Here is a 12201-nt window from a genome sequence, read left to right as displayed (position 1 = left end):
ATAGCCATTCACGGCGGCGGTCATAGCCCCAACGGCGCATCGTCCGTCGAAGACGGGCTTGTCATTGACCTCAGTCGCTACTTGAATAGTGTTAGGGTCGATCCAGAGGCTCGTCTCGCGTATGTCGGGGGTGGGGCGAAGTGGGCCGATGTGGACAAGGCCACCATGGCACACGGCCTTGCCATGACAGGCGGAATAGTCAGTCATGTAAGTTAATTAGCACTCATCACATGTGTTCTCCCCCTCACAATGGCTTCCAGACGGGCGTTGGCGGGTAAGAAGCTCTCAATTCTGGGAATGGATATTATGCTAAGATAATCCTAGACTTACTCTCGGAGGTGGCTATGGCTGGCTCGCCCCAATGCATGGTCTCACTATAGACCACCTGGTCTCTGCGAACATCGTGTCGGCGGATGGTGTCGTCCGCATTGCTAGCAAGACCGAGAATCCCGACTTGTTCTGGGGCATTCGCGGAGGCGGCTGCAACTTCGGCATCGTCACCGAGTTTGTCTTTCGACTTCATCCTCAGCGCCGCACAGTATTCGGCGGTGCCGTGATGTTCTCCCCGGACAAATTAGAGGCCATTGCCCAGCTTATCGAGAAATGGTATCCTACCGCTGGAGAGAAGGAGGGTATGCACGTTGTCTTGGGGCGTGGATTCGACGGTAATGTAGGTCCATGACAGCTTGCGGCTGTGCGTTCTATGTTGATATAATGCATGCATTGCTAGCCGAATATCATGCTCCTCATGCTCTACAATGGGTCGGAAGCTGAAGGGCGGGAGAATTTCAAGGCATTTACGGATCTCGGTGGGTTGGCCATCATGCTACATTGAAAATTAAATGACTGAGTATGACGATGCAGGGTCTGTCATGGACATGCGCCAGGAAATGCCCTATGAAGTGTTCAACTCTTTCAGGGTGAGAACTTGCCTACACGATGCACATCGGTCATTAACATAACTCGGGTTCCCTAAAAGGATCATTGGTTGAGTCCTGGCAAGTGCCACTGGTTCCGAAGCTTTCTCGTCGACCGCGCTGAGAAAGTCCTGACCCGTGAGACCTTTGATGAGGTCACGGAGCTGACCAATCCAGAGAAGCCATTCAATCAGTCAACCCTCGCCTTCGAGTACATGCCTCAGGCCAAGATCAATAATGTCCCGAACGGCGAAACCGCCTACTCCCGTAATCGACCTGGTCTTGGCAATGGCCTCGCGCATGTCATATGGGATGAGAATAAACCAGAGCTCCTGGAAGAGGCGAAGCGGATCGCCCAGCAAATGATCGAGTTACCCTTGAAGATTGGCGGGCCACAGTATGGCAACTACAGTGCGTACTCATTCTGTGTATTCTTCGATCTTCCGTCGTTTGATTACATCACTAGACGCGGACACCGAAGCCGCTCTACCGACCGCAGAAGCCAAGTCCGCTAGAGCCCAAGCGCTATATGGAGATAACTACCTCCGATTACAGCAGATCAAACGCAAATTCGATCCCAACATGGTTTTTGATAAGTGGTTCGTGATCCAACCTTCCCTTGAGTGAGGAGTTGTCGTGTTTTGGCCGCGCAGGTGCATGTCAGGACGGTATAGCGTTCTATGTCGTGCGGTGCATATATTATACGCATATCTACTGTATGTACATCGGAAAAAGACAGTTTATTTGAGAAGCGCATTGAAGATATTTATTTGCTGTGCTGCACTCTTGCGTGCGCTTCGTCTCAAGCAGCTCGTGCCCAGCTTGTGCACACGAGTACTCAGTCTATAATAAAATCACTCGAGCCCCCATAATAAAATTGAGAACATTGTCGCAATATTCTGTCAAAGGGAGCCAACGACGTGGCGCACGTGCGTGCAGCACTAGACAAATCGTGGTGGCGTCCGGCAGCTCGGCATACCCAAGGACGCCCGACGGCGCCTTTGTGAGGAACTGAAGACCGGCAGGCGTGCGAGTGGCACGCCCCCACAACTTGCCCTCTACACTCATCCTATCTCCTCTTGTTTGTATTTATAATTTTTTTTTTGCAGAGCTGGCTGCTTGGCAGGCTATTCGCCATGTCACGACGGCCTTCTACGCCCTTGTTTAGTCCCAGCCGGGGCACCCGCCAGAAAGACCATGCGGCGGCCACGCCCGACCTCGTATGTATACGTGGCTCTCGAGATGAATCCCAGAGTCTAATTCTCTTATCAGCGTCCCGAAGAGACTCCTCTCTTCTGCTGGGCGGGTGTCGAGGAACATCTCTCAACGCACGATGGCGGAGAAATGGACGACTATGTCGACGACATTGACACATTGCTCGTATTTGTAAGTCACAAATTCGCTCCACTGGCGTTTGCGTGACACTAATTCCCCATTTCAAGGCCGGTCTCTTTTCGGCTATACTCACAGCGTTCATAACACAGACGTATCCATCCCTCCAACCCAGCGGGCTGGACACCACAAACCAACTCCTTGCTCTTAGCATACAGACGCATCTATATACTACCGGAACAGTCCTACCTGATTCCCTAAACCCAGATCTCATTTCTCACGCAGCTATATCTCCCACGCCCTTTACTCCATCCGCTTCAGTCCGATGGATCAACACCCTATTCTTCCTCAGCCTTCTCTTTAGCCTTGCCGCCGCACTCTTTGGTATACTGGCCAAGCAGTGGCTTCGCGAGTATATGAAATGGAACTCCCCTTCGGCTACTCCCCGCGAGAACGTCCTTGTGCGGCAAATCCGTATCGAGGCTTGGGAAGCCTGGCGTGTCGCCGCTATCATCTCTACAATCCCCATCCTACTGGAGCTCGGCATGTTCGAATTCCTCGCCGGGATCATCATTCTGCTGTGGACCCTGGACGACGTCGTCGCGCAAGTCATAACCTTTTTCGGCGCCGTTTTCACCGGCATCATCTGCGCTTTCACTGTGACACCCGTTTTCTCCAAACGGTGCCCGTACCGCTCTCCGACGGCCTGGGCTTTCCTCGCAGCCGTGAGGGCTGCATCTTCAGCATTCGATTTCACGTACTGGCTTTTCATACTGTGCGCAACGTTCCTCCTAGAGTCATTCCTTTACGTGGTCGTATTCCTAGTATGCCTAGGCCATACCCCATTGGAGTTCGAGCTGTGCCATGACGTCTGGCAAGATCATATCTCCAAAATTACCTGGGATGTGCCTTCGACGTGGAGGGATCAGGACATTGACCTCTGCTTCTCCCCGACCATTCGAGTTGGAAGATGGTCCAAGCCAATTGACCTGCACGAAGCCGCGAAAGCCGAGCTCGTCAGGGAGAAAGCCCGGTTCCCACGCAACGGAGAGACTGCAGATCAAATAGCCCAGTCCAGTACGCTGAACCAGGCCGCCAGAGTCCTCCTCGTCAATATTGCTTCAGCCTCTCGTCTTCTCCGAGCCCTATCATGGGCACGCCAATCGTCAGAGGACGCGCGCGTCAGCGACTACGTTGACAAATGCATCTCATCCATTCACTCTGACCTGTTGGAAGCGTATGGCGAATCCCTTTCTGGCTGGGACGACCAGATACGCATGCTGACGGATTGGTGTCTCCTCACATCTGTCAAGGATGATCATAATCCTGATGAGCCATACCGTGCGTTGCTTGGGGACCCGAAAGCCCTTAGAGACAAGTCTGGCGAACTTGGAGAGCTACGAAGACGATCGGGAGTGCATGTGGATGACGACGGTCGCCTTTCTGTCCTCTGTCACGGACTACAAACCCCAAGACCAAGTGTCTCGCGATCGTTATCCCTTCTTATCCCAAGTATTACACAGCTATCCAGGGCGGATATCAAGCACTTCTCGACTATTGCTGCTACACGCTCATCCCATGCAATAGCCACCCGGGCCGCAAGACAGAGGGCGATGGAGCTCTTCTCTTCTCTTGCGATCCTCCCAGACGCGCTTACCGAGAAGGAATTGTGGGCTTTGCTCCTAGAAGCGACAGGGCACATGGAACCAGAGAGGTCCCCCGTCATTGCCCAAGCCTCCCCAGATATCTTCGTACTTGCTATGCGGAATGGCAAGGTCAAGGCTTCTCCAGATCGTACTGGGTTAGGTCAGTCCGCCACCCACCTCCCGCAGTACTCTGAGCGCTAACACATCCCGCAATACAGTCTTCGAAGCTGAAGGGAGGATGACCACTTCAGACCACGAGTCGCTCATCGACTATCTCACTGACAAGCTCAACGGTGCCAACGACAACTTTTTGAGTCTGGTCATCCTCACCTTCGTTTTCTGGTTCGGAAGCGGCGGAACAAACTCCTCTCTATCTGCCGTGACCAAAGCCCTGGACAAGATGATCACTGTTGCTAAGGCCATCGATGGCCGGACTCACAGGGGCATCAGCTCGCGAGAGCGCAGGGACCTGCTCTGGATCTCTGAGCTGTATCGCAAGAGCTACCCACTCACTGTCTTCCACGGGGCCCGCTTCCGACGACTTCTTCATACCCTGGGGCACGCGTTCCGCAAGGATCTGCTAGTTGGCCCACAGGACAAGATCCATTCACACTTACATGACGCCCTCGTGGCAGCCCACAAAGAACGCCCTCAATGCGAGGTTGACCCCCTGTGCCCATGGACATCGCACAACTGCACGCGCATCTGGGGCACCTGTCCTCTTCTCTCCAAACGGCGGAACTCCGTCCTCGGGCCATCTTCCCCCGTCTCGCCTGGATATCCAGAATTCTACTTCCTGCGGTCTAGGGAGCACACAGAATCGAGCATCGGCTCCTCGGGGAGCCTGTCCCCTCCCCCTCCCATCTACCTCCCCATGCTCCCGCGATCGTTCTCTCGCAGGGAACGCAGGGCCACTTCCAGTGCCACCGCGCTCATCGAGAGCCCGGTTTCGGAAGGACGCCCCTCGTTGGACACGCAGTACAGCGCCCCGAGTGAGGCCTCCCACAACGAGACTCGCACGGTGCGGCCGAGGATTGGGTTCGCGGACGTCGTCCGCCGCCTGGGCGGGCAGGCCAGGGTGCTCTCCCCTCCCCCGACACAAACAGATGCTGCGCGTCCGGCAGAGGCCAACCAGGGGCACGGCTCATCGGGCGCGCAGGCAGTTGTGCGCGAGGCGGCTTCGCGAGATCGTGCCTTCTCTGATCCAACTCCGGGTGCTGGCTATCCCCCTGCGTCATCTATACTGCTATCACCCCAGACACACTCTCCCGAGACAACCGAAGTCGGCTCGTCAACTACGAACGTTCCGGTCGTCGCCGACACCAGCCCTTCGCAAACTCAACCTTCGCCCCCGCTCGATGTCGATCCATCGGGAACCCGTTCCGAGGCCAGTGATGCAGCAACAGTAAACGTGGCGGCAAGTCGCAGCAGTCCGCGGTATGCAGCAAGCCTGTTCGAAGGGCACGGTGAAGCGGAGCAAGACGGCGAGGGGAATTTCGACCGAGTCGTTGAGGTTGGCGCCGTCCGTAACAAAGCAAATGGGGCAGTGCAGGAGCAAAGGAGCGACCACATGGGGGACGTAGGTGATTGAGCAGGAAACCGCAGCTGGAGGCAGGGGCAGGAGGAAGGGTTAGACAGAGCGAGTATGCGCTTCGAGGGTGAGATTGAAGAGTTTTCTGAGGGTGTAGATTTCGTCAGACGAGTTGCTCTCCGGGATCCAATATCGTGACCAAAATCAACAAGCTAGCTAGAAACTGCATGTAACTGTAGAGGTACTTTACGTAGCGTTTGTCAAGGCTCGGCCGACGCCTTGGCCTCTTTGTCTATAGATTGCTTAATCTCCTTGCAGACCTTCAGAAACACCTCTCCCAACTTCTCGAAGTCCGAGAGCTACGCACAAGCTTAGCCACGCGCCGCGCAAATGACTAAAAGATGGAGTGCCACCCACCTCGTTATAAATCTGCGCGCTCAATCTCGTCCAAAACTTGCCATTGTGGTAAAAGTGCGCCGCGTACATCTGGTACTCGAGCAGGAGCCTGTCGCGGAAGACCCCCTGCGCAAATTCGATCTTATCCGCTGGCACGTCATACAGCGGGAGTTCGACGTTGGCCATGTTCAGTGTCTGCACGGCGTCGGGCGACTCGTCCACGACGTGGGTGCCCATGATCTCTGCGATGCGTTTGCCGCCCTCGCGTGCGAGATCCCGACAGTAGGAGTTGATCTTCTCTTCGCCGCCGGCCCACTCGCGGAAGTCCATCGCTATGTGGGGTGAACTGTCAGCGACTTTTGTATGGCACAAAGTATAGCTTGAACGGGCGCACCCGCATTGACGGTGAGGTATGGCACGAAGTCCATCGTGCCCGACCCTGCCGAAGACATTATCAGTAAGTCTCAGGGTAACTTGAAAGCGACAATACTCACATGAGAACGGGACTGCCCATTCATCGCCGTTCGTCTCTGATTTGTTCATCCAGTCGGACTTCACTAGTGAGCCATCCGAAGTGTATTGGTGGGAAGAAGGAAAGCCTGTCTTGATTATATGCTGGCTCCTGTACGATGTCTTAGCACGCAAGTAGGATAGCAACATGATGATAACACGAACCTCTTCGGGACATAAAGCACTGCACAACTGCGCTTCGCATACAACCATTTGTGACAATTCTGGTCCGAGTCAGCCTTCCCTCCACGAACGTGTACAAAGACAAGAACGTACCGCAAACCAGAAATCCGGCTGTGCCGCCTCCAAGTCGACCCCCACCTCCTGTCCGATGCTATGCGCAGCGTCTACGACGCTGAACACGCCCTCTTCGCGGCAGATCTTCACCATCTCCCGCCATGGCAGCAAGATGCCCGGACTGCTGACTATGCTGTCCATCACGCATACGACCTTGGGGTCCGGGTTGGCGGGGGACGCGGCCACTCGAGGTATTGCGCGCAGGTGTGCCTTGAAGTCCTTCAAGATCTCCTCGTTGCTCTTCGGGAAGTTGAGCTCGAAGTTCGCAACCGTCAGCTGGGGGTTGGTGTCGGACACATGTACGATATTCTTGAAGACTCCCATATATGTAGTCGTCGCTAAACACGAGCCCGTCAGCATCGCGAATGACTTCGCCACTCACGACAGAACGCACCACCGATGAGTATATCGCCCTCCCTCCAGACGAAGTTGCGGAGCACTATCGCTGCGGCGACCGTTGCGTTCTGCACGAGCACGATCTCCTCCTTGCGCGCACCGAGGAATTTGGCGAGGCGTTCGCGCACGGAGCTGAGCATCGGGTACCAGTTGATGCGGAAGAACTTGTCTGGATTCTCCTCGATGATGTCCGCCAGGACATTCGCGGCGCTCTGGACAGGCGTCGGCGGTGCTCCGAACGATCCTGTCGGGCGGTCAGCCCTACCAAGAGCGATGCATTGCTGACGAGGGACAGACCATGGTTCAGGTTGATGTACTTCGGATCGAATGCCCAGAACTGACGCATGGGATGGCCGAAAGGTGGGGGCGTCGTGCCCACATAGTCCCAGAGGCCGATCTTGATGTGCGGTGTTTCAGTCATGGTAGGCGCAAGCAGAGAAGGTAGTCAAGTAGATGAGATGCTTGAATTATAAAGTATCGTTAGCAGAGGGACAGATACTGTGCGTCTTGAAGTGTGCTCGCATATTGTGTTCGTAGCACGAGTTAAGAATCATACGGATAGACACCACCGAGTCAGGTCGAGTCACAGCACCAGGCTCATGAATGTGCGATATCGATTACCAAGAGACAGTACTAGACCCAGTATGCGCATGTGCTGACGATGTGCGATAGCGGAAGAAAACGGACAGTGAGCAACTTGGGCTCAACGAATGAACAGTCGCAGGCGTCTAATCCTAGTCTCGTGCGTGCACCCTTCGGCCCGAGAGAGCTATGCTGAACGAAACTCGACATTTATTATGCTCATCATTACATAGCGCACACAGTGCATTTTCCAGTTGTTGTTCATACAGCGTATCCCTGAACGACACCAACTCAGTGGATAGTTCCTCCAGTAGCGACAGTTTACTCACTCCATTGACAAAGATTGTCTGTCCGTTTATCCAACCTGCTTCATCTCGCGACAAGAACGCGATGATAGGCGCAATTTCATTCGGCTGAGGAATCCGCTTCTGAGGATGCAAGTTGGAGAAGAACTGGACGAGCTGCTCGCTCTTGCCAGCGCGGAAGAGGTCGGTATCGGTTGGGCCAGGTGCAATCGCGTTCACGTTAATGCCCTTCGCGCCAAGGTCCTTGGCGAGCACGCGGGTCATCTGCTCGATGGCACCCTTCGTGGCAGTGTAGATAAGGTAGTTCGGCGGGACGCTCGAGAACTTGGTGGTTGCGGAGGAAAAGAAGACTACACGTGCGCCTGGATGAACGCGACAGTGAGAAAGACGGGACGAATGTCGTGCAAGGGGAGTGACATACCAGCCTTCAAATGCTTCGACGCGGTCTTCACCATAAAAAGGGGCACTTTCACATTGACGGTGAAGTGGTCATCAAAGAGCTTCTCGTCGATAGCGTCGAAGGACACGTTCTTCATCATGCCCGCGTTCAGGACGAGGATGTCCAGCTGCCCGAAGTGGTTGACCGTCTCCTCGATCAGCTTGTTTCCCCCCTCAGTGGAAGACACGTCCGCCTGGATGGCGACGGCCTTGCCATTCCCCTCCTCGTTAATCTTCTCCACCAGCTCATTGGCCGCGCCTTCGCTGCCGTTGTAGTTGATGACCACGCTTGCGCCGTCGTCTGCAAGACGTTTGGCGACAGCGGCACCGATGTTGCGAGAGGAGCCGGTGACAAGTGCGACTTTGCCTGAGAGTGGGAGAGACATGTTGTTGAGAGTAGAGGAGCTAGGAGAGTGGTGAGGTGATGAGAGGTGAGGTGGCCATGCTCCTTATTATATGCACCCGCCTTGATGATTTCGCTCGCCTACTATGAGCAAATTCGTGCCCAAGGGAACATGACGGAACCCTAAGTGGGTCCTGGTAGGACATAACGCCCAGGGACTGACAAAGGGCTAGTAACATTTTCTCAGAGACCGTGAGTCGCCGCAAATGTAAATCACAAGTACAAGGAGAAGGTTGAAGATTGGTGATTGTTTACATGGATAACTGAACAGCGAGGACGGCGATAGCATATGTAGGGCCAGACTGAGCCCCGGGTCGGGTAGTTTTGCAGACGAGAAAGCAGTGGTGGCTTCTCAAGGGCTCGGCCTGAGAAGATGGGAATAGTCGGTGGTACACTATACAGTGTGTAGTACCAGGAGCAGCAGCTGAAAGCAGTGAAAAGTATTAGATGAAGAGAGACGAATACGCGAGGCACGATCCCAACTCGGGCGCCAAGGGTGAGGTCGGCCGGGAGTGACGTAACTCGTTACTGAAAAAAGACGCGTATCGCACGACGCATGCGGCACCGTCCTGGCGGTGACCTGCGAGCCTTGACATGAACGGCTAGTACGCCCACACCCACCTTCTGCTCCAGATGGACCCACCTGATGGCCGTAGAACCGCTATTCCCGCTGATAGGGTCGACCTGCGAATTTGCTTGCCTAAGTTGCGGCTCGGCAGTACAGTGCCACACCCGCCTATCACTTCAACTGCCACCATGCGATTATCGGATTTAGCATAGAAGAGGCATAGCACAAATAGCACATCATGTACCTGGCGGTAGCTAAAGATAGTGTCCTCGCCGTCTGTGCTAATAGCGACAGGTCTCGATAAGGAACGGTTATGTGCAATTTCCGAAGCAGTTAGTACAACACGCTCAGATATACGTCCAGCTTACTCAGAACATGAATATACGCTTCACTTTGAAGAGGGGTGCGATGCCGAAGGCCCAGGGCAAAAGGGCGAAGGGAGTCCGTGTCTTTTCTGCTAACTCAGAATGTTTCGGATGCTGCTGTTCTGCAGCTGACAGATGACGCCGACGAGCTCTGGGCCGATGATAGAGCACTGTGGTGTGCGTCAAAACCTCACTCTCCGACCAGACACAGGACAACTCTCACTGCAGACGTCAGGTTACTTCTATGGCCGCGCTCAGACAGCCAGCAACCCGTGGTGAGCCCCTTCCAGCTGCTGTTGCCATACCTTTTGCTAGCAATATTCTCCCAGCTATGCCTTACTGATCCAGACCCAGGACGCCACATCTGACGCTGCAGCGACAAAGTGTCTGCCGTCACGGATACTCGGATCCTTGCGACAGAGTAGTCTTTCATCTATGATTGCTCAATGCAATGCCGTCGGGAGGCGCACTTAATTACGCATTCTCTGTCGTTCGACATCGAGCTGGCGTCGTAGTACTCTTCAGCAACGGGGGACTTGGATGTAATTTACACTGATAGTGTAATGCCTGCGACCTAACAGTGTCCTTCTGGCCGTCGTGGGTTGCATAGCGAGCGCGGTCTCGGTCGAATCTCCTGTTCAATGCAGTCTTTTATAGAAAAATTGAACAGTCACTACGCCGGCTGCCCCCTTCATAAAGATCTGTGCAGAACGAACGCGCTGATACGGAGCTGTTTGCCTCCCGATTCGGGCCCGTTCAACCCCCGAAGCTGGAACCTTGAGCTTACAATTTTACTGCGATGCCGCAGTACAGATACCGCTCCGTCTCGTTCGCCTTTAAGGTCTCCATGCTTAGATTCAACCCCAGCTGCCGCAGAATTGAATCAGCATGGTCTGGTCCGCTCACGCAGTTAGTCCTCGACGTCTACGGGTTTCTGTACAGAACTCTGTGCGCAGCAATCCAGGCATGCGCATGCATCATGCATATGAGTGTCAATACTTGTAAAGTCCTCACAACTACCAGAGAGGCTACTTCCGGCCTGATGTCCGATTCCGCAGCAAAGTTCGAACGCCCGCAGTTTACGCAGGCGTCATCACCAGATTCGATCTCCGACAGGCTCGTGGCGGTTGCGCGTGCGACAAAGTGAAGCCAGCTTACCCATTGTTGTCTTCATCGTTTGAGATATTCTTCAAGAAGCGGTTCCCATGGTTGTTTTTAAGGGAGCTATCCCCCCAGTGTGGAGGGCTAGTTACACTTGTATGCCTACAGAGCAGGCTGCCTAGCACGAGACTAACACTCCTAGTAGCACCCGACTGCTCTTGCGAACCTGTCGAAAACCTGATGAAGAGCCACCTGCTTCTCAATGCTTTCAAGATGTTGACGACTTTATTTCTTGCAGATGACTGGCCGACCAAGGTTGCATGGTCCATCATGTTTGCAGAATGCCGAGTCACTCCAGACTCTGTGGACCTCTCTCTATACAGTCATTGGCCAGTATGTTCTTACACACAACTATGAAACAAGCATTTTACCAGTGCTTTTCTGTGCCCTAAAATTCAATTAGCTCTTCTGGTACACCTATGAGCAAATGGGAAGGTTTGCGGGGCTCAAAAATGGTGGGATACCATCATGGTCAGGTGCTTTTGTTGACTATTACTGTATCCAATCAGGTACCGGACTGGACTAGGAAGCAGACCACCCCGCAATATCCTGTGCATAGCACAGCCATATGAACATAGTACTGAAATCGGCTGCAATATAATGTTGTAATGAGTCCCATCTACTATGATACCAAGTTTTAAAGCTATTGGACACGAGGTGAGTGAGATCGAGGTCAAACTTGTGTGCTGTATCTGCAAATTGCCTGTTTTGGATTGCTCCTCATGTGTGCACATGCAACCTCATCTTCTCTACACACCCAACCACCGTGCCCACACCTCCAATATCTTGTCCACTCCTAGACCTAACATTTAATGGACTCCAGTCATTTTGAATGTCTGATACAAACATTCAACTTGCCTAAAAGCCATCTGTTTTAAGATAGTGGCCCAGAGGCTCCCAAAATACATGCTCCAAAGATACGCACTATTGTGGTGTAAAAGGGCGGCGAAAGACGGTAGGCAAGACACACTTGAATGACCGTGGAACTAGCCACTTAAAACAACCGCACTTTATCCAAGTTAGGTGGATCAGACATAAGATCAACTTCTGCCTCGGGTGTTCATTGAGGAGGGGAAGACCACTAGAATAAGTTGTGTAGGCAGGGGATAAGAGAAGACACGTAATTGTGTAAGGGGTAGCCGTCTCACTTGTATAAGACTGCTAGCGCAGAAGAGATATCTAAAAGGCAGCACTGAGTTGTTGACGCCTAGACAAAGACAGGTGGTACAAGAGTAAGCACTAACACAGAAGATGTTACTTCAAAAGATAGACCTGATTGTCTACCTGCAACACCTTGAATAACAGAAACAAACCTAAGGTATATGCTGGCACCTATTTGCCAAGCCTTACTGTC

General features: G+C 53.5%; 5 protein-coding genes across 5 annotated transcripts in view; 3 read left to right on the top strand and 2 right to left on the bottom strand.

Annotated features, from left to right (window-relative positions):
- The window catches only part of PHACADRAFT_187189 (uncharacterized protein), a 3704-nt gene extending 2017 nt beyond the window's left edge, over window positions 1-1687 (top strand). The window contains exons 2-7 of the mRNA XM_007399519.1: window positions 261-274; window positions 325-670; window positions 731-809; window positions 865-920; window positions 980-1328; window positions 1384-1687. Of these exons, the coding sequence (XP_007399581.1) occupies window positions 261-274; window positions 325-670; window positions 731-809; window positions 865-920; window positions 980-1328; window positions 1384-1544 (1005 nt within the window). The 3' untranslated portion in view covers window positions 1545-1687. The remainder of the gene's footprint in view (window positions 1-260; window positions 275-324; window positions 671-730; window positions 810-864; window positions 921-979; window positions 1329-1383) is intronic.
- A 499-nt stretch (window positions 1688-2186) lies between these two features.
- PHACADRAFT_60254 (uncharacterized protein) lies at window positions 2187-2917 on the top strand (the record flags this gene model as incomplete). Its single annotated transcript, XM_007399518.1, has 2 exons — window positions 2187-2303; window positions 2360-2917. Coding segments are annotated over 2 exons (675 nt in total), but the record flags the coding sequence as incomplete, so codon positions are not given.
- A 482-nt stretch (window positions 2918-3399) lies between these two features.
- Window positions 3400-5486, top strand: PHACADRAFT_31594 (uncharacterized protein; the record flags this gene model as incomplete). The annotated part of the gene is made up of 3 exons (XM_007399201.1): window positions 3400-3430; window positions 3486-4055; window positions 4114-5486. 3 exons carry the CDS (start codon window positions 3400-3402, stop codon window positions 5484-5486), a joined length of 1974 nt encoding a protein of 657 aa, XP_007399263.1.
- A 200-nt stretch (window positions 5487-5686) lies between these two features.
- PHACADRAFT_101654 (uncharacterized protein) lies at window positions 5687-7446 on the bottom strand (the record flags this gene model as incomplete). Its single annotated transcript, XM_007399517.1, has 7 exons — window positions 5687-5785; window positions 5844-6168; window positions 6325-6444; window positions 6498-6556; window positions 6609-6967; window positions 7024-7269; window positions 7323-7446. The coding sequence occupies 7 exons, from the start codon at window positions 7444-7446 to the stop codon at window positions 5687-5689; spliced, it is 1332 nt and encodes a 443-aa protein (XP_007399579.1).
- Window positions 7447-7621: 175 nt separating this feature from the next.
- On the bottom strand, window positions 7622-8888 carry PHACADRAFT_262116 (uncharacterized protein). The gene is made up of 4 exons (XM_007399516.1): window positions 8817-8888; window positions 8334-8755; window positions 7937-8274; window positions 7622-7883 (listed from the first exon to the last, which is right to left on the bottom strand). Exons 2-4 carry the CDS (start codon window positions 8734-8736, stop codon window positions 7869-7871), a joined length of 756 nt encoding a protein of 251 aa, XP_007399578.1. The 5' UTR covers window positions 8737-8755; window positions 8817-8888; the 3' UTR covers window positions 7622-7868.
- Window positions 8889-12201: the final 3313 nt, after the last annotated feature.

The sequence above is a fragment of the Phanerochaete carnosa genome, assembly GCF_000300595.1.
Source record: "Phanerochaete carnosa HHB-10118-sp unplaced genomic scaffold PHACAscaffold_9, whole genome shotgun sequence".
Taxonomy (NCBI): Eukaryota; Fungi; Basidiomycota; class Agaricomycetes; order Polyporales; family Phanerochaetaceae; genus Phanerochaete; species Phanerochaete carnosa.
The sequence above is the reverse complement of the archived record's forward strand: the minus strand, read 5'-3'. Positions and strand labels throughout refer to the sequence as shown.

Bases quoted from the DNA above. Each gene is read 5' to 3' on its own strand.
- PHACADRAFT_262116 (XM_007399516.1), bottom strand. From the start codon at position 8,736: ATGTCTCTCCCACTCTCAGGCAAAGTCGCACTTGTCACCGGCTCCTCT. The intron at 8,275-8,333 runs GTATGTCACTCC...GCGTTCATCCAG, and splicing joins GTCGAAGCATTTGAAGGCTG to GCGCACGTGTAGTCTTCTTT.